The sequence below is a fragment of the Artibeus jamaicensis genome, unplaced genomic scaffold (assembly GCF_021234435.1).
Source record: "Artibeus jamaicensis isolate MK-2021 breed Jamaican fruit bat unplaced genomic scaffold, CSHL_Jam_final contig_519, whole genome shotgun sequence".
In the NCBI taxonomy this organism is placed as follows: Eukaryota; Metazoa; Chordata; class Mammalia; order Chiroptera; family Phyllostomidae; genus Artibeus; species Artibeus jamaicensis.
The window spans coordinates 21,352,351-21,372,956 of NW_026521871.1; the positions used below are offsets into that span (position 1 = coordinate 21,352,351).

General features: G+C 56.6%; 1 protein-coding gene across 3 annotated transcripts in view; it reads right to left on the reverse strand.

Moving 5' to 3' along the window:
- The window catches only part of SLC6A6 (solute carrier family 6 member 6), a 78,059-nt gene that overhangs the window by 13,453 nt on the left and 44,000 nt on the right, over nt 1-20,606 (reverse strand). For all 3 annotated transcript variants that reach the window (XM_037139366.2, XM_037139365.2, XM_037139367.2), the window contains 5 exons: nt 13,293-13,425; nt 6,998-7,132; nt 5,748-5,851; nt 5,490-5,614; nt 1,824-1,936 (listed from right to left, as the gene is read on the reverse strand). In XM_037139366.2, coding sequence (XP_036995261.2) covers nt 1,824-1,936; nt 5,490-5,614; nt 5,748-5,851; nt 6,998-7,132; nt 13,293-13,425 — 610 coding nt within the window. The remainder of the gene's footprint in view (nt 1-1,823; nt 1,937-5,489; nt 5,615-5,747; nt 5,852-6,997; nt 7,133-13,292; nt 13,426-20,606) is intronic.

Here is a 20,606-nt window from a genome sequence, read left to right on the forward strand (position 1 = left end):
AGACACCAGGCCCCGCCCAGCTCACCAGGAGCCAGCCCGCCATGTCCCTGTTGGTAAAACAGGCCACGCTCTAGTGAAGAGAGAGAACCTTCCCTCTGAGGCTGGCTGTGAGCTCACAGAGGGAGCTCACCAGGGCCTTGGCCACCTCGGGGCTGAGCTCAGAGGTGCACGGCCTGGCCGGCCCCACCTGCCTCCCAGGGAGAAAATCTAATGAATAAAACCACCAACGAACGCTCACTCAGGAAGCAGAATTCCACAGACTAAGGGATCTGTTGTGGGCCCATGAAGACATCAGATTTCATCATTTATTAACCTCTCTGTTTTTGTTTTTCGCTTTCACTTAGAGGTCTGGAAGAAGTTATAAAAGCCATTTGCTCAGGGCCTCCGAAGGCCAAACTCATTAAGTAGGAATGATTAATGGAGTCCTCCTGCTGTTTACACAGCTCCAGCCCGTCAACAGCTGTGGAAGTATTTTGTTTTCAATCCCCCAAATATTTTCATCGTCTTCTCTGCTAATCCTGCTCCCCTTTTGGATAAATCCTTTGCTCTGTTCTTGACTTTGCTCTTGGACCACCTCCTCTGCTCTGCCTGCTTGTCTAAGACTTTGGCTCTGAATTCCTGTGACCTGCCCTGGGCACTGGCTTTGCAGCTGTGGCCCTCACGGCAAAGCCCTCCTTTAAATGGCCACAGGCACCTCCTTTAACTGGGTTTCCGTGAGTCAGCCAGACCCCCAGCCCACACATGAGGCTGCAAGATGCCTGCTTTCAGTGACCGACCTCGGACGCTGGCTCCGGTGACAGACACCATAGGCATGGCTGTCACGAGCCCGGGAAACAGGACCACCTGCCCTGCACACCACAACTCCCCACTTCCGGGGTCACGCCTGTGCTCAAAACTGTCGTCTTGAGAAGACCCCAGTGAAAATACACCTCTCTCCAGGGTCAGGTGACCAGAGGTCACGACTGCTCTATAGCAGGCACTGCACTTGGTGCTTCACACAAGGCAATGGAGATACAATCTTACCCATTTACCAGATGAGGAAACCGAGGCTCAGAGGGGGAGGAAACACGCCCAATGGCACCCAGAGGTTTAGAACCGTGTTACTCAAAGGCAGGTGCAGCCCTGGTTGGCTCTCACTGAGCATCAGGTGGAGGCCTGAGCCCTGGAGGGGATGGGACGTGGGGACTAAGAGGTAGAGTCCTGCCCCAGGAGGGCAGAGCCAGGGTGGCCCGAGGCCGGGTGGGTTTGAGGGAGGCTGCCCAAAGCTGGGCTGTTCAGGAAGCACTAGAGGAGGAGGGTTCCATTTGGGGACAAGCCCTCTGACCCCTGTGCTCTAGTTAGCACAGAAGAGTGGTTCAGGTTTCTGTGGCCCCATCTAGGACTCTTGATGAGGGCCAGGGTAGGGACCACTTTGTGCCATAAGCAGAAATGTTGGTCCCTTCCCCTCACAGCCCACGTGCCGGCGTCACTCCTGGCTCCTGCCCAGCCGCTCCACGGGAGCGTGGCGTTCCTGTTTCGGCCTTGCCCTTCTACTTCCCACCCGTGGCTTTGTTTTAACCAACGCTCGGCTGCTGTCCTTCCCCTTGCTGAGGTCAAAGACTTGCACTGTGGGGCCATGTCATGCTCCTGCTGCCCCGGGCCTTTCCCACTCCTGGCGTCCCAGAGGGGCCCTCGTCTGCTGTAAGCTGCAGCTGTTGCAAGTCTGATATGAGGATGGGGAGGGAGTAGCCACCTCGCACACGGCACAAACAAGGAGGCTTTTCCAGAACCAGGTCCCCCGTGGCCAGTCCCACCCTGGGGCCAGCCCCTCCATCTGTACATACCTGGCTATCCAGTCCAAGCAAGAGAAGCATAATAAAAAACAGAATGGACCAAAATGTGGGCAGCGGCATCATCATCACAGCTTTGGGGTAGGCAATGAAGGCCAGGCCGGGCCCTAACGGGAAGAGAAGACGGGGAGGGACAGAGTGGGGAGAGCGTCAGAGGCGGAGCACCGGGAGCACGGGGCTCACACAGCGACGCCCGGGCCGAGGGCGGGTCTCCCAAACCCAAAGTGCAGGGAGGAGCCAGGCCGGAATCGCTCTCGGGTGGGACGTGCGGGGGCTCAGGCGGGGCCCCGTTTTAGCATCTGTCTCCTAAGCAGCAGCACAAGCGGCCTCCTCACATCCCGGAGTCCGGACAGCCCCGGGGTATCTGGGGTGGGCGTGGCCTTCTGGGCCTGGACTCGGTCCGCTGGCTCGGAAAGGAGCGCCCCCACCTCAAACCGGAGCAACCACGCCGACATTTGCTGGAAGGAAGCTGGGGGAACATCCTGGTTAGCTGACTACCAAATTCCCACTTCTACTAAAATGCTGCCTAAGCAGGAAAAAAACAGCACCATGCCCCACACAGCCGATGTCTCTCCCCGGTGCCTCTGTGCACCCGCTGGGCACCGTCACAGCCGGGGCCCAAAGCTGAGGGAGGAGTGCACGGGGCGAGCTGCCAGGGCTGGGGGACCCGTGGCCTGCATGTGAGTGCTCCTCCCTCTGTTCCCGCCCCACTCTTCACATCACCATGTGCCCCTCAGGGCCTCAGTTTCCCCACCTGAGAAGTGGGGGGGGGGGCAGGTCACCATATACAACTCTCAAAAAACCCTCTCGTGTTCAGATTCTCAGCTGCCAACACCATGTCCGTAGAAATGGGCTTCTGGTCTCTAAGGAGGGGACTCTGGCAGAGTCTGTCGGCAGGACTTGGGAGACAGGAGCCCCGTCAGCTCAGGGGGCGCATTTCTGACTAGAAACATTCTAAGGACATGGAGAAATTTCTTGCCCTGTCTCCAACCAGCCTGGGAGAAAGTGCCGGGGAGGAGCTGGGCTGTGACTGAGACCTGTGGGTCCAAGAGACAGGAGGCCCAAAAGGCCCAAGGTGAAAAAATAAAATCCAAAACTGAAAACAAACAAACAAAAAGGTCAAGAAATGTGAAACAAAAAAAGGACTAGAGGCAGGATACTTAAAGCAGATATCAGAAGCAAATGAATGGTTTAAGAATGGGGGAAAAAAACATTGACACAAATTGGAGCCAGAAATCACACCACATGGCTTTAAACAGAAATGTGGCGGTCAAGGGCGAGTCCTTTAATGATCCAGAGTCCACTCGACCTGAGGAGACCTGACCATGACCGGGCATCCTCGAGTGGCTAGAAAACTGGCACCTAAGAGCAGTGGAAGGGGTGCCCACACTAACCCCAAGGCAAAAGTTGGACCAGGAAACCACGCTGCCACCTAGGCTGGGCTCCCCTGTCCCCCAACATGTCAGCTCTGAGTGAGGAGTCAAGTCCAGCCGACTTCGAGACAGATGTAAAATGGGGCCCCCACCCCTCCAGGGCCTGTGAAGATGCTCAATGCACTCGTTTCTGTATTTCAGTTTTGCCTTTCGCAAGCGAGCTTCCGGGAGAGGGTCTGAGCACCTCCGTCTAAAAGTGCGTGGTGAACTCGAGAGAGAATCCCTGTGAAACAATGTGGCCGCTCCAAGCACTCTGCATGCCTGTCGGCGGAGACCGCGCCTCTCTGCGGCTCATTTGCACTCCATTCAGCTAAGTAATGATCTTGTTCAAACGTACTTGACTCAATATGGTGCTTGTTAAAAGCTTATTAGAGAAATAATCACCCTTGATGTGTCGGCTGTTCAGACATCACCGTGGGGAATACATGCCAAGGTCTTTGAAGTGGGCGGGAGCAAGAAAACAACTTAGGTTGACGATGTGCACGTACACAGAAAAATGCCTTGCTGTCCACAGAGAGCTGTCTTGCATTTGGATACATATCTCCCACCACCAAGTTCACTCTGAGCTCCTGGTGATTCCCAGTCTATCAGAATCAGTTTGCAAGCCCTCAACTAGAAAAAGCCATCTGCAAAGGAGGCGTATTCCTGTCTCCCTTCACCACTCTGCCAAAGCACAGGTGGCCAGGGGTATTTCTGGAATTACTTTCTGTGTCCTCAGTCTCAGGCCTGCCTTTGGGGGCTTCTCGAGGCAGGAAAGCTAGGTCCAAAGGTCTGATTTGGAAGCGGGGTCAGGGCAGAAATGCATGGGGCCGAGGGTGGACGTGCCACGTTGTTCTGCGCATAAGGGTGGGGCTTGGCAGCGTCACCGCCAGTGAGGACAAAAACAGAGCCCAGGGGCTCCGAGAAGTCAGGGGAGTCCCAACCCATTCTCACATGTATCCAGGGTTGAGGGGGGAGGCAGGTGTGAGGACACCCTCACGTCAGAGGGGCCCTACCCTGGAGATCCCAGCTCTGACCCTGACCACCCAAGACTCTCAGGCCAGTGGTCTCATCCGTGGAGCAGACATCTGAATGCACAATGCTGAGGCTCCCCGACCCCCAACTCCAGGGTCCCATGGGCAAGGGTGACACCTGGGCAGGACCCCAGCTGAACCTGTCCCTGGTCTGTGGTGGTCCCTGGAGTAAGGACCTTACATCACACTAATGTAAGGGCAGAGCAGATGGAAGTGTGTAAAATAACAAAACTTCCAGGCAACTGAAGGCCACCTTGCAGGTGAATTGGGCAGGCCTGGGAAAGGGCGGAGAAGCCAGAAAGGTGGACTAAGAGGATCCTGGGAGCCTAAGGTTCTCATTCCCACGCCTAAGCCACTGCCGTCTTAAAGCTACAAGTCCAGGACTCAGCATATCATGGCAAGCACTAGAATTCAGGCACCTGAGAAACTGTGGTTCTGAGGCTCTAGATTTCTAGCAGCTGAAGGCCTCATGGTTCCCAGATACTGGAACAGATCCTGCTGGAACTCCAGGATCCAGCCTAAGATCCCAGGCTCTGGAGAGTCTGTGATTCTAGGAATATTTCCTTCATTTCCAAGTGTCCAGGGGAGGAGCACACTGCCAATTGGGCCCACACCCCATGAGGGTGACAGTGTCCCCTCAACCCACCCCCCGAAATCAGATCTGTCCCTGTCCCAGAGGGCGGCCTGCTGTGCCCAGTGTCTTCCCCACCCCAAGCCTACGGTGGTGCCTGACACAGAGTAGAGACTCGATAAATCATTAAACATCAGTGGAATGAATGAATGGGTTTGTTTAGAGGGAGCGCGCTGGGAGCAAAGTGCAAAATACAGAAACCAAAGCTGAGAAGATGGTGATGGAACGCCGACGGGTGGCTGGCTTGGGCCTGAGTTAGGACAGTGGTTTCTGTTGTAGAAACCAGGAGTTTGCTGGGGGAGCAGGGGGAGAGGGCAAGACCACACAAAAGTAGCTAAATATCCCCCAACTTAACCAAACCCATGTTTCTGCCGCCCCTTGGCCAAATTGCAATGAAAGTGTTTAAAATTTAGCTTCTGCACTCTTTGGTACTTATGGGACATCTTGGTGGGGGGGGTCCATTGTGGAAACCAGGCTCGTCCCCCCCCCTCCAAAGCCCCTGGGGTCTGGCTTCATGCCTGCAGTACTCATCTTACACACTAGGTGGCAGTGCCCACCACCACTGCCACCAATACCACCATACCTGACTCAGCCACATCAGCAATGTCCACCCCTTGCTCTTGTGCCATGAAGCCCAGGATGGAAAAAATTGCGAAGCCAGACACAAAACTGGTACCACTGTTCAGGCATCCCAGCAGCATACAGTCCCTAAGTTACACATATGTCAGGGAGCAAGTTAATTCACAACACAAGGAAGCCACGCTCCCTATTTCTTCTCTTTTTTTCTTTAAACATCATCATCATTTCTAAGGTTCACCAGGCCCGCCGGCACATCACTTGCCTGTACGAGTTGTACTTGTACTTGTTGTAGCTCCCCAGTGAGGTCATGGCCCCCAGGCAGATGGCATAGGAGAAGAATATCTGGGTCCCAGCATCGATCCATACCTGTGGGGAGGTGGGGGGCGGGTGGCAGGGAGAGAGAGAAGGGGCTGTTAGAGCTGGCCTCCTGGGGGGGGCAGCGTGGGTCCCTGGCCACCTGACCATTGAGGACTGCCCCTCAAAATGTACAGATTCGCAATCGCAACTGGAGCATCCGTGCTGGAATGCAGGTGCCTCTGAAGACAACACCGAGCTGCAAGGAACCCCCAAAGTGGAAGAAACCCCATCGCTCAGAATCTGAGTTAAGAGGCTGGGCTTTTAAGGTGGATGGATCTGGATGGGCTTTTAAGGTGGATGGATCTGGATTCCAACCGTAGAGTCAACGTGGGCAAGTCAGTATGACTCCCGAAGCCTCTGTGAAGTGGGTTCCACAGCCCCGCCCCGCAGGGCTATTTGGCTGGTTCAGAGAATAAGGACCCAGCCCAGCACCAGTGGCAGCCAGTGAGAAGTCAAGGCTGCTGTCTCTGCTGTAACTGCTCTTGTCTGGGGACCCTAAGTTGGAAAGGGGAAGAATCCCCTAATGGTTGATGCAGGCAAAGCTGCTCTCCAGAACCTTCACTAGGCAGGCCTCCTCAGGGCCACGAAGCTGCCTTCCATGCCGTCCTCTGACGCCATCAGCCAAGCCCTGTCCCACTCCCCCCCCCCGCCGCCCCGCCTGCCCAGAGCGAGAAGAGAAAGGGGAAGAGACCCAAAGTAGCAACCTGAACGTTGAGGGTCCTGGAGACAAAAAGATCCCTAAACAGGCCCATAAAATCTCCCAGGCTTTTCTCCAATCCCCTGTGGTCACATGGCCAAGCGCCAAGAGGCGGATGTTCAGTACTGATGCCTCCACTTTCCAAGGTCACCAACTCTGAATTCCACCCTTGGCCAAGGAAGCTAGCAGCTCTCTCAGCTGGCGCAGACAGAGGCCAGGTCCAAGGAGAAACTCGCTCAGAAAGACTTCTCTCTCTTCCCTGGCGCGGCGCCTGAAGAAGACTCTATAATTGGCCTGCCTCTGGAGTCCTCAGCATGAAAAGATACACACACAGCTAGTCGGACAAGCCCACAGCGCTGTGAACGATCCACCGCTGCCCAGTGGAAAACTACTAGGGGGAGATGGCACGAGAGAACCACAGCCCTGGGTGGGAGGGAGGACAGGCCGCCCCACAGTACCTGTGGGTCCTCAAGGCGACTGATGTCAGGGTACAGATAGAATTTGATGCCTGCGCCCGCACCAGGAAGCGTCAGTCCCCGAACCAGCAGCACCAGGAGCATGGCGAACGGGAAAGTGGCCGTGAAGTAGACAACCTGCGAGGGACGACAGAGATTCAGGGAGGCCTGTGGCACCACCTGCTGCTGTTAAATTAGAGAATCTTTCCTGAGGCGGGGGTTCTGTGGCTGTTTGCCGTTTCACTTGCTGTGTGACCTTGGGCACGTTGCTTAACCTCTCTGGGCCACAGTTGTCTCACCTATGTAAGTATGAGGTGGGTTATAAGTACCTACCTCATAGATTCACTAAGATTCAATGAAAAAATCCTATAAATATTTATATTTAGAAATACAGTGATGGACAAAACAGAAAACAAATCCCTGCTCCCACAGAACTACCATTCTAGAGGGTAGAGGTGGAAAATGCAAAATAAGAAAGTAAAATATCAAAAAAAGGAAGTAAACTATCAAGTGCGTATGAACGAGGCTCAGCCTGGGAGCTGGCACATGGCACGCAGTTCACCTGAGCTCACATCGCAACTACTAGTAGGGCTCATGGTTAGGAACCAGTAAGAGCGGCTTCAAACCCCAGCTCCCCCCACCCCCACACTTGCAGGGTGACCTCCAGCAGCAAGTTTAACCTCTCGGGCCTGTTGTTTCATGTGTCAAACGAAGACAGACAGAGAAAGTCGTCGTCAAGCGGTGAGACCAAGACTCAATGGGATGGCATTTCTAACGTGACTGAGAAAGGCCTGACCCTGAGGTGCTCAAGGCACGGGGCCCACTGACGACACCGAGTTTGCGGGAAGCTCTGGGGAGGCAATGAGGCCTCTCAAGCCCCTCGGCCAGGACGGGGAAGGCCCTCCACTCCCTTGGAGCTATGGCAGGCCCTTAGCCTCCCCTGGGTCACAGAGCACACCCAGACAGGCCAAGGTCAGTGCAAGGTGTGGACGAGAGATAACCCAGCCTGGGCCCGTTGGTCCCCAAGGGCCTGCCCTGCTTTCTCTCCTCCTCCTGACCCTAAAGCACTGGTCTCCAAACGTCCTGTGGCCTCAGTTCTTGGAGATGGACTTCCCCACCATTTTCTTCACAAGGAGAAGATTCCGGGCAAGGTTTACGCCTGCAAGGAGCTCGAAGGCGTGTGGCTCAATGGATGTGAAACCCTGAGACGTCCAGCAGGGCCCCAGCTGAGCTGCAACTCTTCAGGCACAAGGCCACGTCATGTCACCGCGCCCTCCTCAAACTGATACACTGGCCGCCTGCTGATGGGGGGAACTGAGGCTCGGCAGGGCTCAGGAACTGCTCCCAGACCCCCAGCTTCCTCTGAGGGCCTTGCGGGTCAAGAAACTAGGGAGGAACCACCACGCAGCCAATATACCCACCTTATAGGTGGGGAAACTAAGGCTGCAAACAGCATAGACATGCTGGCGTGTTAGGGGACAGGAGGCAGTGCCAGGGTGCCACGGAGCACTGTTGGGGGCCAGCAGGGTGACAGACACTGACAGAGGGTGACAGAGCTCGCCCGGATGGCACAGGAACCCTTGGTGAGGCATAATTCTTGGGCAGCCACCACCTCTTTGTGTGGAAACAGGCAGGAAAGGGCTTCAGTTAAGGACAACCAGGACGCTTTCAGGGCCTGGCTGACTCAGCTGCCCACTGTCAATACCGCCGACCAGCATGTATTGAGCACTTACCGTGTGCCCAACGCTATCCCAAGTGCAGTAAGTGCTACACACAGTCAGACCTGTCCTCCCTCTGTGAGGGAGGTTTTATCGCTACCCGCATGTCGGAGGCCAGGAAACAGGCCCAGAGTCGTTCCTTGCCTCCGTGGGTCCCGCAAGCTGGAGTGGCAGAGCGGGACGCTCCCCGGGGCCCGCCTCCAGACCACAACTCAAGCAGTAAGAAGCCCTTCCGTGCCTGGCAGGTCAGTCAATCCCCCCCAAAAGGAGGGAGGCTGGGGTCCTCCAGGGGTTGGGACTGGCTTAGTGGGAGACCTTGAGCAAGTTACTGCCCCTCTCTGGGCTCCATTTCCCCAGCTGTGAAGCAGGGCGTGCTCAGACCAGATGAGCTCTGAGGCTCCCTCGGGGTGGGGCGGGGGAAGTGGCCAAGAGTGTCAGCTTGGGGCACAGACTGGGGTTTGTACTGGCTTCTGCCACTTCCCAGCTGGGCAGAGGGAAACCTGCGTGCTTACCTCGCTCCCGCCTGGCTTGCGGTGCACCCTCAAGAAACCTCAGCAGGGAGGAAGTTCTCCCGATGGCCCCATAAGACAGGGGGGCCCTGCTCCTGCCTCTGCTGCACTCTCCCCGGATGCCCTCGCTCCTCGGGGCCTCAGTTTCCCCAGCCACCTGATTTCCCTCCCCTGGGGCAGGGAGCCCCTGAAGGGGTGCAAGAAGAAAACCAGCAGGCCGCTCCTCCCTTCCTGCGGACAGGCCCCCGGCCAGTCCCCACCCTGGGCCTATGGGGGCCACACCCGGGCTGGCGGACAATAGCTGCTGACAGCAGGCTGTCCCCAGAGGGCGGTTACTTCAAAGCCAGCTGGGCTCCGCTGGGCTGGACAGCCGAGCAGTGGCCAGAGGGCTTTGTGTCAGGGACACAGGACACCACCAGGGGAAGGGGGTGGCTTCCCTTGTTTTTCTGTATTTAATCTGTTTAACAAGCACTTATGGAGCGCTTACTGAGTGCCAGGCACCACGCTAAGAGCTGATGCATGCTAACGCAGGTACTGCTCACCCTGCGAACGGGTGCTGGTGTTACAGAGCTCCCAGGTGGCAGAGCTGGAATCGGCTCTGGGCCAGCTAGGCTCAGGGTCCTGTGTCTCCTGTTTGTCACTGTGTTCTTCCCCAAACCCAGAATGGACAGAGCCTCGGCTGCCTCCTTGCAAAGCCATCCTTGTTTTGCAAAATTTACCGCTCTGAGGACAAGCCCCTGAGAGCCTTTCTCTCAACTTTTCCGTGACTCCTCCGGGATCCTTGTGGGAGAGGCTGGTGCCAGCCGCCGCCAGTGGGCCCCCGGCGGTGGCCCAGCAGGCCTTGCCACGGGACATGGTAGTTTTCCATTCTTGCTGGCAAACCTCTGTGGCTCCTCCGAGCCCTTGACCCAAATGCCCTATGGCCCAATTGCCCTGGAAACTTTCGAGGAGGACTCTTCCTCATTTTCTAGTGACAGAGGGGAAAGGGCAGCCTCTGAGGCAGGAGAGAGATGGGCTGGTCTGCTGCTGCCCTGAGCTTCCTCTGCGGCAAGGAGGTCTAGGGAGGTGGGGCCGTGGTCGGAGCCAGTGCCTCAGCGGGCCCTGAGGGTCCTCACAGCACCCCTGTGAGTAGAGAGGGGATGGCATTGCTAAGTCATTTCTCCCAAGGGGGTAGTGAGGCTCAGAGAGGGAAAGAGGTTTGCCCACAGTTATGTAGCTTGTGGGGACAGCGCTGAGACCCCAAACCGGCTCCGGCTCTGACTGCCGACACTACCCTGGAGGCACAGCCTCAGAACACGTGCATGCTAGGGCCCTCCACTGGGTCCCCGGGACTGTACTTCCTGTGTGAGGGTCTGGACTTCATCACCTCCCTGGACCGTGATGGCTGTGAACTTGGCCTGCAGCTAGGGCTGGAAGCCAGGGCTGGTGGCTGGTCAGTGGCTGAGTGGCTGGCAGGCTGCGGCCATTGGGTCTAACTGTGCCTTTGTCTTGGCCTTTGTGGGCTGGCCCAGACCCTACTATTGTCCTGGGAACCACGCCCGCCCCTCAGGGGCCTGGAGCTGCCGGAGGAGGCTGTCTCGAGGGGCAGGCAAGGAGATCTTTAACAGGTCACATCTTCAACTGGCCACACTCGCAGCCTGGAACTACTTTGTGCCTTGACTCCATTCTCCTGCCTCCTCCATTGTGGCCCAACTGCTGCCCGCTGCTCCCAGTGGACACTGGCCTCCTCCATCAGACTGGGGGCTCCCGAAGGGTCTGGTCAGGCACACCTCAGGGCCTTTGCACCAGCTGTTTGTCCCCTCTCCCCCAGGGATCCACAGCCTCCCCCCTCACTTCTTCAGACCCTCGCCAGCGTCCCCTTCTCAGTGAGCCTGGCCTGGCCACCCTGTTTGACGTGGCGCCTGACACTGCCTGTTCTCTTTTGCACATCAGTCTTCCTCCTCCGTCTTGTCACTGTCTCACTTCACTGGAGGGTCACGCAGAAGCAGGTTTACAGTATTTTAAATTGTATTACCATACAGAAAATACAATTGTTCATGGATACCAGTATCAGAGTAAACGCTGTATTTCAAGTACTCTCAACTGTAAACCTACTTTGGCCCAGCCAGTGTTTTACACATTTCCCTTGTTACAGCCAAAGACTCTGTCAGCACTGGACCACAGGGCTTCTGTCTATTTGTTGAGTCCTGTACACGCCTGGCCCCCTTCGGACAGCAGCATCTGGTGGGCGCAGAGGCTCACGGCCGGTGAGAGCTAAGGAGTGGTCCAGCCCAGCATTGCTCGGGACCAGTGCTCCGGGGACTTCCTGACAGACTCACCTCCACGTGGGGAAATGGAGGCGGGGTGAGGACGGCACTGGTGTTCTAACCCTCTTTACCACCCACTTTCTAGGTGACGAAACTGAGGCTCAAGGCAAGGGAGCTGCCTTGGACAAGCAGCTTTGACTCTCTGCTCAGTTTCCTCATTGTTTAAAGAGAGGCAGTGACACAATGGGATGACACGGGTGGGTGGCCACCAGGGAGCTGCCCCCTTGCCGCCCGTCCTCGGGGACACTGTTGGCTAGGGCCGGGCAGGTGGGGACTTCTGAAGCCTGGCCTGCTTCCTTTCCACACTGGGTTTTAGGGTCCCAGGCAGGGAAGTTCTGCCCCGAGGAACAGGCAGAGAGCGTGGGAGGGGCAGGCCCCCACTCCAGAACCAACCCCACCCTGCCCCCGCCACCGCCGGGGCCCAGGTCTCGCGCAGCTGAAATCCGTTCAGATCCGGCTGCACCTTTGCCTACAGGCTCTTCAGCCATAGGGCACATGGTCCTCAACTGTAAATTCTGGTGTGGCCACGGCCCCTTCTTCAAGGGACAGTGGGCGTCTCTACTGCCCACCACTGCACCTCAACTATGACTTTAAGATGCTCTTTTGACCTTTGGGGGCTCTTTGATCTTAGAGATTGTTCCTCCCTATCAAGAAGCAACTAACGGGGGGTGGGGGGACATGTAAAAACAGATCAAACCGACCCCCTAGCTACTGGCTTCACGCCGTGGGTGCAGGCTCACACCTCCAACCACAGACCCTGTGCTCTGACTCTGTCATGACAGTGGCCGTGACGCCGGTCCCTGGCTTGGTTAGCAGGTAAGTGTTCGGCTCTGTCAACACAGACCGTTTTAGTTACAGGCTAACATTTCCATTATTGCCAATATAGATGTAACAGTGGATACCTGAAATCTGAATTAAAGGCTGGCATTCTAATGACCCACCACCGCCTTTGTTAATAGCTTACATCCTCGTAGTTATCTGGTGACACATTAATCAGCAGCACGTGTGTCAGTCACGGCCAACATTTTGGTTAACAACTAACATCCTGGTTGTGAGTGAGGGACTTAATCATCAGGGACAGTTTTCTTTAATAAAGAACATCTTAGTTAGCAGCTAAAATGTTAGGGGTACGATGATTTAGTTAATTTGACCTCACAGCAAAAATCCAAGTCAGCGCTTCTCTAACCTCAGTATAAATCTGGATTCTCTTGGGCTCCTATTCAAAGGCAGATTCTGACTGGGAGTCCAAGGCAGGCCCTCGGGCTCTGCACGTCTAATCAGCCCCCAGGGGTCAGGGAGCCAGTCGGGGACCCAAGGGAAGAAGCGAGGGCCCATGCTCTTCCGTGAAGAGCTGCTGACGAACAGAATTGCAGAAAACCTCGTTTCCAGCTAACTTATCCGTTACCACCGCAACATTAGGTATCTGCTAACAGCTGCTCTCGGCCCACACCCTGATGGGGAACCAGAGGCGTGTGGGAGCCCGTGCAGGCTGCAGAGAGCCGGCTGCTGCACTTCCAGGAATTTTGCGGGTTGGTTGTTATCGACCCAGCGATAACCTGAAATCAGACGTGGTGGGAGTCTTTCTATCCTGACAGGAGGCAACTCGCCACACCAGGGCTTCACATGCTTTTCCAGGACTGGTTTATCAGCCCACCCCCCGACCTAGGGGAGCGCGGGGGTTGGGCAGGCGGCCTGCGGGGCGGGAGGCGCTCTCCGGCCAAGGCCCGTCTCCGTGAGGCAGGGGAGGGACAGAAGCACAACTCACTTTCCCCGTGGACTTGACGCCCTTCCAGATGCAGAAGAAACAGACCAACCAGACGAAAAGGAGGCAGAGAGCGAGGTCCCACTTCAGGGAGCCGGGGCTGTTGATCCCAGAAGACAAGCTCAGCACGTTGCGCCTGGAAGCAAACGGAGCCTCGAGTCAGTCGGGCCGAGTTCAGGGCAAGCTGGGTTCAAATCCCAGATCGGCCGGCCTCTCCAGGCCCTGGAAGTCCCCACTGGTCTCGGGAAACGGCTCCCACCTTCCTCACAGAGCTGCCGAGGAGTCACCCAGGGGATGAGTCCCGACTCCTGCGGCAGTGAGCCTGGGTCCAACCCGGCCTGGCCTTGGGCAAGTTACGTGAACCCCCAAGCCTCAGTCTCCTCGGCTGTGAAACGAGAACCGTGTCACCGATGCTCAGCAGACCCGGCTCCGCCGTGGAGTCTTGGGCTTTGTGCCACTTACCCAGCCTCCCAGACGCCACTCTCACCCCTAACACGGGAACGGCCACCGTCCCCTCCCATGCTGCCCCATGCCCCTTTTATTTTATTCATGTTTCTTCTCTGGATCTCTCACTAAAATGAAAGCCTCAAGGGGGACAGAGTACTGTACCTGTGGCCCTAGAACACCCCCCACCTCCTCACAGGGATTCCGTGAAAAGCCACACAAAGCGCAAACCACAGGGCCAGGGGCTGCAGCCAGCCACGGAGAAACCCAGTGGCTCTAACTGTCATGATGCTGAGAGGCCCAGAGCAGCTGCTGGCACCTGCGCAGTGCTGCCGAACCTGCCCCTTGCAGAGTCAGGAAGACAGGAGACAGGTAGCCATCTGAAGGACAATCAGCCCAGGGCAGCCACAAGCCCTGCTCGGACACAGCCCACGGGGCAGATGCCGTCTGAGGCCAGACCAGGCCAGGGCAGCACAAGGCGCCGACAGCTGAGCAGACCAGGCAACCTGATGCCCAGAAACGTCCCCCCCTGTCCCAGAGCTCTGACTGCTGCAGCACTGACCAAGGGCAGCCATGCTGAGCAAAGGGACATTGACCCCTGAGGTCACCAGTCCACACACCATGGGAGGCAGAGCGCGCATGCCCCCCTGGCAGATGCTGGGTTCCCTCTCACGAAAGTCAGCTCCCTGTTTGAAGCAGGAGGGGTGGAAAGAGTTGTGTGACTTTCTCTCTCAGTTTCCTCATCTGCAAAACATGACTGGCTCCCGCCCAGGATGCCGCTGGGAAAGCCTTGCAGGCCACGCCCAGCTCTCAGCCAGCAGTGGGGTGCTCCCACGGTCAGGACTCTGGGACGTGTTTTCATTACTTCTTTTTTCCCCCCAGAGAAGCTTCAACTCGAGAACCCTGGACAGGTTTGAAATTCCCACTCAACTAGCATTCGAGCCAGGCCTTTCTTTGCTGTGCTCTGCACCTACCACAGCACACGGCACTTAGTAGGGCCTCAATAAATATATGTTGAGGGAATGAAAGGACTTCACTAGGTGAATGGAAAGTTTGCAGGTCACTCTGAACCAAGCCATGAGATAGTTCCGCTGTCCTTAAGAAGGGGTGGCTTTCCTTTGTCTTTTTTTTAGCTGGTCATCCCAACATCAGTGGGCTTCCCACTGTCACGCAGGACGGTGGATGCTTGTGGCGACACCGAAAAGTTCTTTTCAATTTACATCATCTGATCTGAGGACTGGAGGTCATTTGCCCCCTTTCACAGATGCGGAAACAAGGCTGGGGGCCCACTGCCCCCCACAACAGCAAGGGAAGGGCTGGCGCCCCTGTGCCCAGGCCCGCCTGCCTCCAAAGCCCAGCAGGGCCTCTGGACCTAACTGCCCCTCTGATTCACAGAGAAAATAGAGCCCAAACTTTAAAAAGAATCTCTCCAGGCCCCGCTCCGGGCCGGAATCACCTGGAACCTTGCAGCAGGAGAACACGGACATCCCCATAAGGCAGGGCTGGCCGCCAACTGCATCCCGCCTGGGGCCCTGCCAAGCTCGTTGGTCTGGCGGCTGCCGCAGCTTTGAAACAAGAAGCCTTCCCTGCGCAGCCTCCAGAGCTCAGTGCCTTCACTGAAGGCCCAGGGCATGCCGGCCAGAGGCCCACGGCATTCCCGTGAATGGCAGTGGCAGGGAGAGAGTCCTTCCCACCTCTGCAGCGCTGCTCCCTCTCCGAGGCCACGCACGCCGTCCTTGTGCTTCCGGGGAAGCCCTCCCGTTGTTCTGCAGACCACCGACCAGAGCCCCTGCCTGTCCTCACACTGGGTGTCACCCTTGCTGACAAGTCTGGCTTGCCTACCAGGATCTAGACAACCCAAAGACAAGAATCCCTCAGGCAGGCACACAGTAGGTGCTCAGCTAATGCTGAGGAGGCACCCAGTCATAAGACGGCCTTCTCCTTAACAGCAATTTGGCCAAGAAGCCAGAAACCTCAGAGCTGGGATTCTGCCGGCATTAAGCCAGCAGCCAGTTCACCAACACCTTTCTGGGGAAACCAGCGGTGCCCACTGCAAACGGGAAGCTGCCACGCTGGTTGCTGTAGACAACTGACGGGCCAGGCCGGCCACGGACAGGAACCTGAGCATGGCTTGCTTTTCCTCCTACTGGTGGCAATCTCCTTGTACCATCTCACGGTGCCTCCGGTGACAGGGTAGGGCCTGGTTCCTTCGACCCAGCAATGCCGGTCCTGAGACTCTTCCTCTCCAGTCACACTGGCATGTGCAGCCAAAGTCAGGGCCCACCCGCAGAGCCGTCTGTAAGAGCAAACCCTGGCAGCTGCCCAAATGGCCGTCGACAGGGCGCAGCAGGCACAGACACACAGTGGGATGCTCTGCAGCCCGCCCACTCGGGACAGCTCCCTGGGTGCCGATAAGGAACTCCGTCCTGGAGACACACAGGTGAACAAAGCCAGGTGAGGAACAGCACCCAGGCGTGCCCCCTATTGTGTGAAAGGGGTGGGTGCACACTGCGCTCAAACACGCAGGAAGGTTTTTGGCAGGACGTGCAACACAATGGCTGTGTCACTGCCACTGGGGAGGACCCACTGGGGAGGGTGGGGGGAGGCGGGGCTCGCTTGGCATTAAATATACTTTTTCATTATTCGAATGTTTTCAATGTGCACCTATCGCCTTTATACAAATTATTTTAAACTCTAGAACATGTTTGTAATGGGCCATGCAGATGTTCTAAGAATGGGACATGTCTCATCAATCATAGTTTGTCCTAACTCAGCCCGACATGGGCTTGGGGCCAAAGCGACAGACACCCATCCTTTCCAAGGTTATCTCAAGTGTAGCCACAAAGGCCGGAAAGTGTGTGGGTCTATCTGAATCCATTTCTGAGGGGGCCCAGTTCAAAGAACCCTCCACAGGTCCCTTCCCTGTCAGACCCTGCCCCACCGCCCAACCACCACCAGCCTCAGCCACAGAGCAGATCCGGATCTGCTGGACCTCTCTGGTGCTCAGAAAACTGCAGCGCCATGCCCTGAAGGGACTGCTGTGTGCACCACCCCTCGCAGGTGGCTCCTGGCCATGCCAGCCTGCCCTGAACCTGGTCACATCCCCCACCACCACCACCACCTCGCTGCTCCCCAGGGCTGTGGCAGCAGCTCATTTTTCCTGCCTCTGCTCCAAGCCTCTAGCTGGCTCTTGGCAAGCTGTCAACACCCGCACCGGCCATGCCCTCCTCTCTTCACCCTCCTGTGGCTCCAAACTACCTGGCCGACAGGCCCGCCACCCCCTCCCCCCACTTGCCCCATTCCTTCTTGTTTCCCTGAACATGTCCAAACACTCTTATCATTTAGACCCTGACACCTGCTAGGATGATGGTGCCTAGTAATGACCCCAGGACCCCCGGTATAAATAGGACGTGTCCAGGACAAGCTGCACGTACAGTGGGTAGTCCCTATGGGGGCCTCATTCCCATACGGCCCCCTTCCCTTCCTTCTTCAGCCACACTGCCTTCTGGAATATTCCCAGAATAGGTGGAGCATGCTCTTGCCTCAGGATCTCTGAACCCCCCGCCCACTTCAGGTCTCTGTTCAAACACCACTTCACCAGGGTCGCCGGCCTCTCCCGACCACCCTGTGTGAAAAGCATCCCTGGCCACTCTCCTTCCCCTGCCCTGGCTCTAGTTTCCATCACCTATCACTTTTCTGTTAAAATTTGGTTTGTGGTGTCTGTTTCATGTCTGTTCTACCACAACGACATCTCCATGGAGACAGGACCTGTGTCCGTCTTCATCCCTGCTGGATTCAGAAACATGCCTGGCAGACAGGAAAGGCTCAACAGACATCAGCTGAGTAAACCAATTACACCCATTTGGTTGATGCAGAAACTGAGGCTCTGATCGGTTCACGAATTCACCTGAAATTATCCAGCTAAAAATCAACCCTGGGCCTGGTCTCTTTTTTTGATGCCACCCTGGGGACCTGCCACCAGGGTGCGGAGTCCTACGCCACCCTTCACGAGGGCCCCAGCCTCCCAAACTCCCCTGCAGCTTTCGAACAGAGGGAGGAGAGACAGAGGTGAGCTGCATTCTTGTCCAAGAATAGTAATGATTCATTCCAGGGTGGGATCCAAAAAAGAATTGCCTGGACGTCTGTTTTGAGTCGGCCAGCCTGCTGCCGTCCAGCCGGCACTCAGAGATGTAAATACGTCCTCCAAGTGGGCCAAATCGTTTCCTTTTGACTGCGGGCCAGCCATTTATTGGCGATGGCTCTTCCCTGGAGACTGATGGAGGCAACAATTATAAAAGAGCCCGTCCGCCCTGAGCATGGGGCCACACAAGGCTTCTCCCCCGCCTCCCCCTTCCCACAGCTGCAGGGGAAGGTTGGCTGAGCAGGGCTTGTTTGCAAATATGACTCATTTCTTTGATTCTAATACAGTCTAATGATACGTGCTGAGCTCCCAGAGGGCTCTGGAGGAACTGGGGAGGAAAGAGGGCACTGGCCAGCCTCGGCCCCGCCTGTCTCCCTCCAGGGCTAGGGGTAAGGCAGGACCCTCAGGACAGATGGGACCCCAGAGTAGGGATGAACAGGACCAAGATGACTGGGGGAGGAAGCTCTGCTTCCACCTTATGCACCGACTCGGAGTTAAATGATAAAACCAGTGTGTAACGACTACCTTCGGAGGACAGATGGCTAGATGGCTTTCCCAGGGATCTGGCAGAGGGCCCCTCACTGGCCCCCGCTGAGTGTGGCACTTTAGCGTTGCAGAGGGGGTGGGCACAGGGGGTCCAGGCCAAGAGAAGACCCCGCCCATAACCTCGGAGTGGGGTTACACACACACACACACACACACACACATGGCATGTCGCCGGCGGCCCTGGACTTGGCCTGGACTCGAAGCTCATGGAAACAGACACTGAAAGCAGCATCTGGTGGCTGAGGACAGAGCTGGGAACTCGGCTAGAGAGCACCCTCTGACAAGTCCCCTCACCTCTCTGGTCCTCCGTGTCCTATCTACTAAGCCCCACCTGGAGGCCCTGTCTTAACTGCTTTAACACTCTGGCAGGCTGTGGGTGCCGGCACCACGCTATTGTGAGGTCTGGACAGGTGAGGTGGCTGCCCCGAGGGTGTGCAGCGGGGACGGGGGGAGCCGGGGCAGCCTCCCACGCTAAGGGGTGGAGCACCACCCCCGCTCTCTCTCGTCTCCTCTTGTCCAACTGGAGGGGAGCAGGGATGATCAGGGAGGTGCTCCTCCGTCCAGGGACAGGAGGAAGTATCGGGTCCCACGGTGCCTCGCTGCTTTGATTCCCAGGGAGCTCGTGAGCACCCAGCTGGCAACCATCTGCCCGCGGAAAAGACAGCTCAGGGGCCCACGCGTCTGGTGCAGGTAAGAGAAGGGAAACAACAGCCGCGATGGGGCTTCACCTCGAGGGGCAGGGGCGCCGGCCTTTGGCAGACCCACCCTGCTGTGCAGCCCAACACGGGAACCGGCCAGGCACACTTCAGTATCAGCCCAGCAAGCCCTTCTCCATGGAAACCCCAGAGCCGCTAACTGGGGAGCTGGTGGCTATTTTCAGGGGAAGTCCTCTAAGCTGAATCTCACCCCGAAGGGATCCCAGACCCACTGATGGCTAAGCCCCCTGAGGCCCAGTACAGAGTCAGTGCGTAATACATGCCCCAGTTCTTCTCCCACCAGTGCTCCTTAAGCAATGTCCAGTAAACACAGATTCACTCATGTCACTCCCCTTCTTGTATGCCTTTCGTGGGTCCCCCTGCTAAAAACAAAGAGTAAAGCTCAAACTCAGCCTAACATTCAAGGCCTCAGGCCTTCTCCCTGGCCCCAGGTGTTCTACGCTCTGACTAAATCAATGACTTGCTGCTCCCAAAACAATCGTGTGCTTTCAGGATGCACGGGATGTCCCTTCTGCCCCAGAATGCCCTTTCTCTCGCCTTTTCAGCCTGGTGAGCTTCTACTTACCCCTCAAAGCCCAGCTTATATGGATGGCCATTTGCAGAAGGGAAAATGAGGCCAGAACTGGGGTAGTGACTTGCTGTCCCAGGCTACACCACCAAGTGGATGCAGATATCTATTAATAAGAAGAATTAGCCCTGGCTGGTGTGGCTTAGTGGACTGAGTGATGGCTTGTGAACCAAAGGGTCGCCAGTTTGATTCCCAGTCAGGGCACAGGCCTGGGTTGTAGACCAGGTCCCCAGTAGGGGGCACGCAAGAGGCAACCACACATTGATATTTCTCTGCCTCTCTCCCTCCTCTCCTCTCTCTCCAAATATACATAAATAAATAAAATTTTAAAGAAGATTCAGCAGTCAGTGAGCACTTACTGAGCAGAAACACTTAAAATCCTCTCGGGCTGGGTGAGATCAGAGTATGGGAAAAGTCACGAGAGGATTCTGAGCTGAGAAACAACATGTTTGGACTCACAATCAACTACAGACATGCAAGGGCAAGGCAGGCAGAGGGAGGGCCAGTGCTGGGTCTGGAGAGAGAGGATGAGGGTCCCAAGGTGGAAGGTGGAGGGCTGCAGTGTAGGTGGGGGCGGTGGTCAGACTCTGACTATACTTTAAAGGGAGAGCCAAGAGGACCTGTGAATTGGAGTTTTCTCCACTTTGAGGACACTAAATAAGTAACAATGGCCGCTATTTATCACACAGGTTCTCGGGCTGGCCATCCCTGGGAGGGCAGTGCTGTGACCTCTCCAGGTACAGGTGAGGACACCAAGGTCCAGGGAGGCGAGGCACCTGGCTAGGCTGGAAGTGGCACAGCTAGGGTTTGAGCCCAGGCAGCTAACCCGAGGCCACGAGGCCCTGGCAGGCGCCCAAGTGGCGGGTTAAGTGCCAGTGTCCTGGGCGGACAGGCCCCGGTGA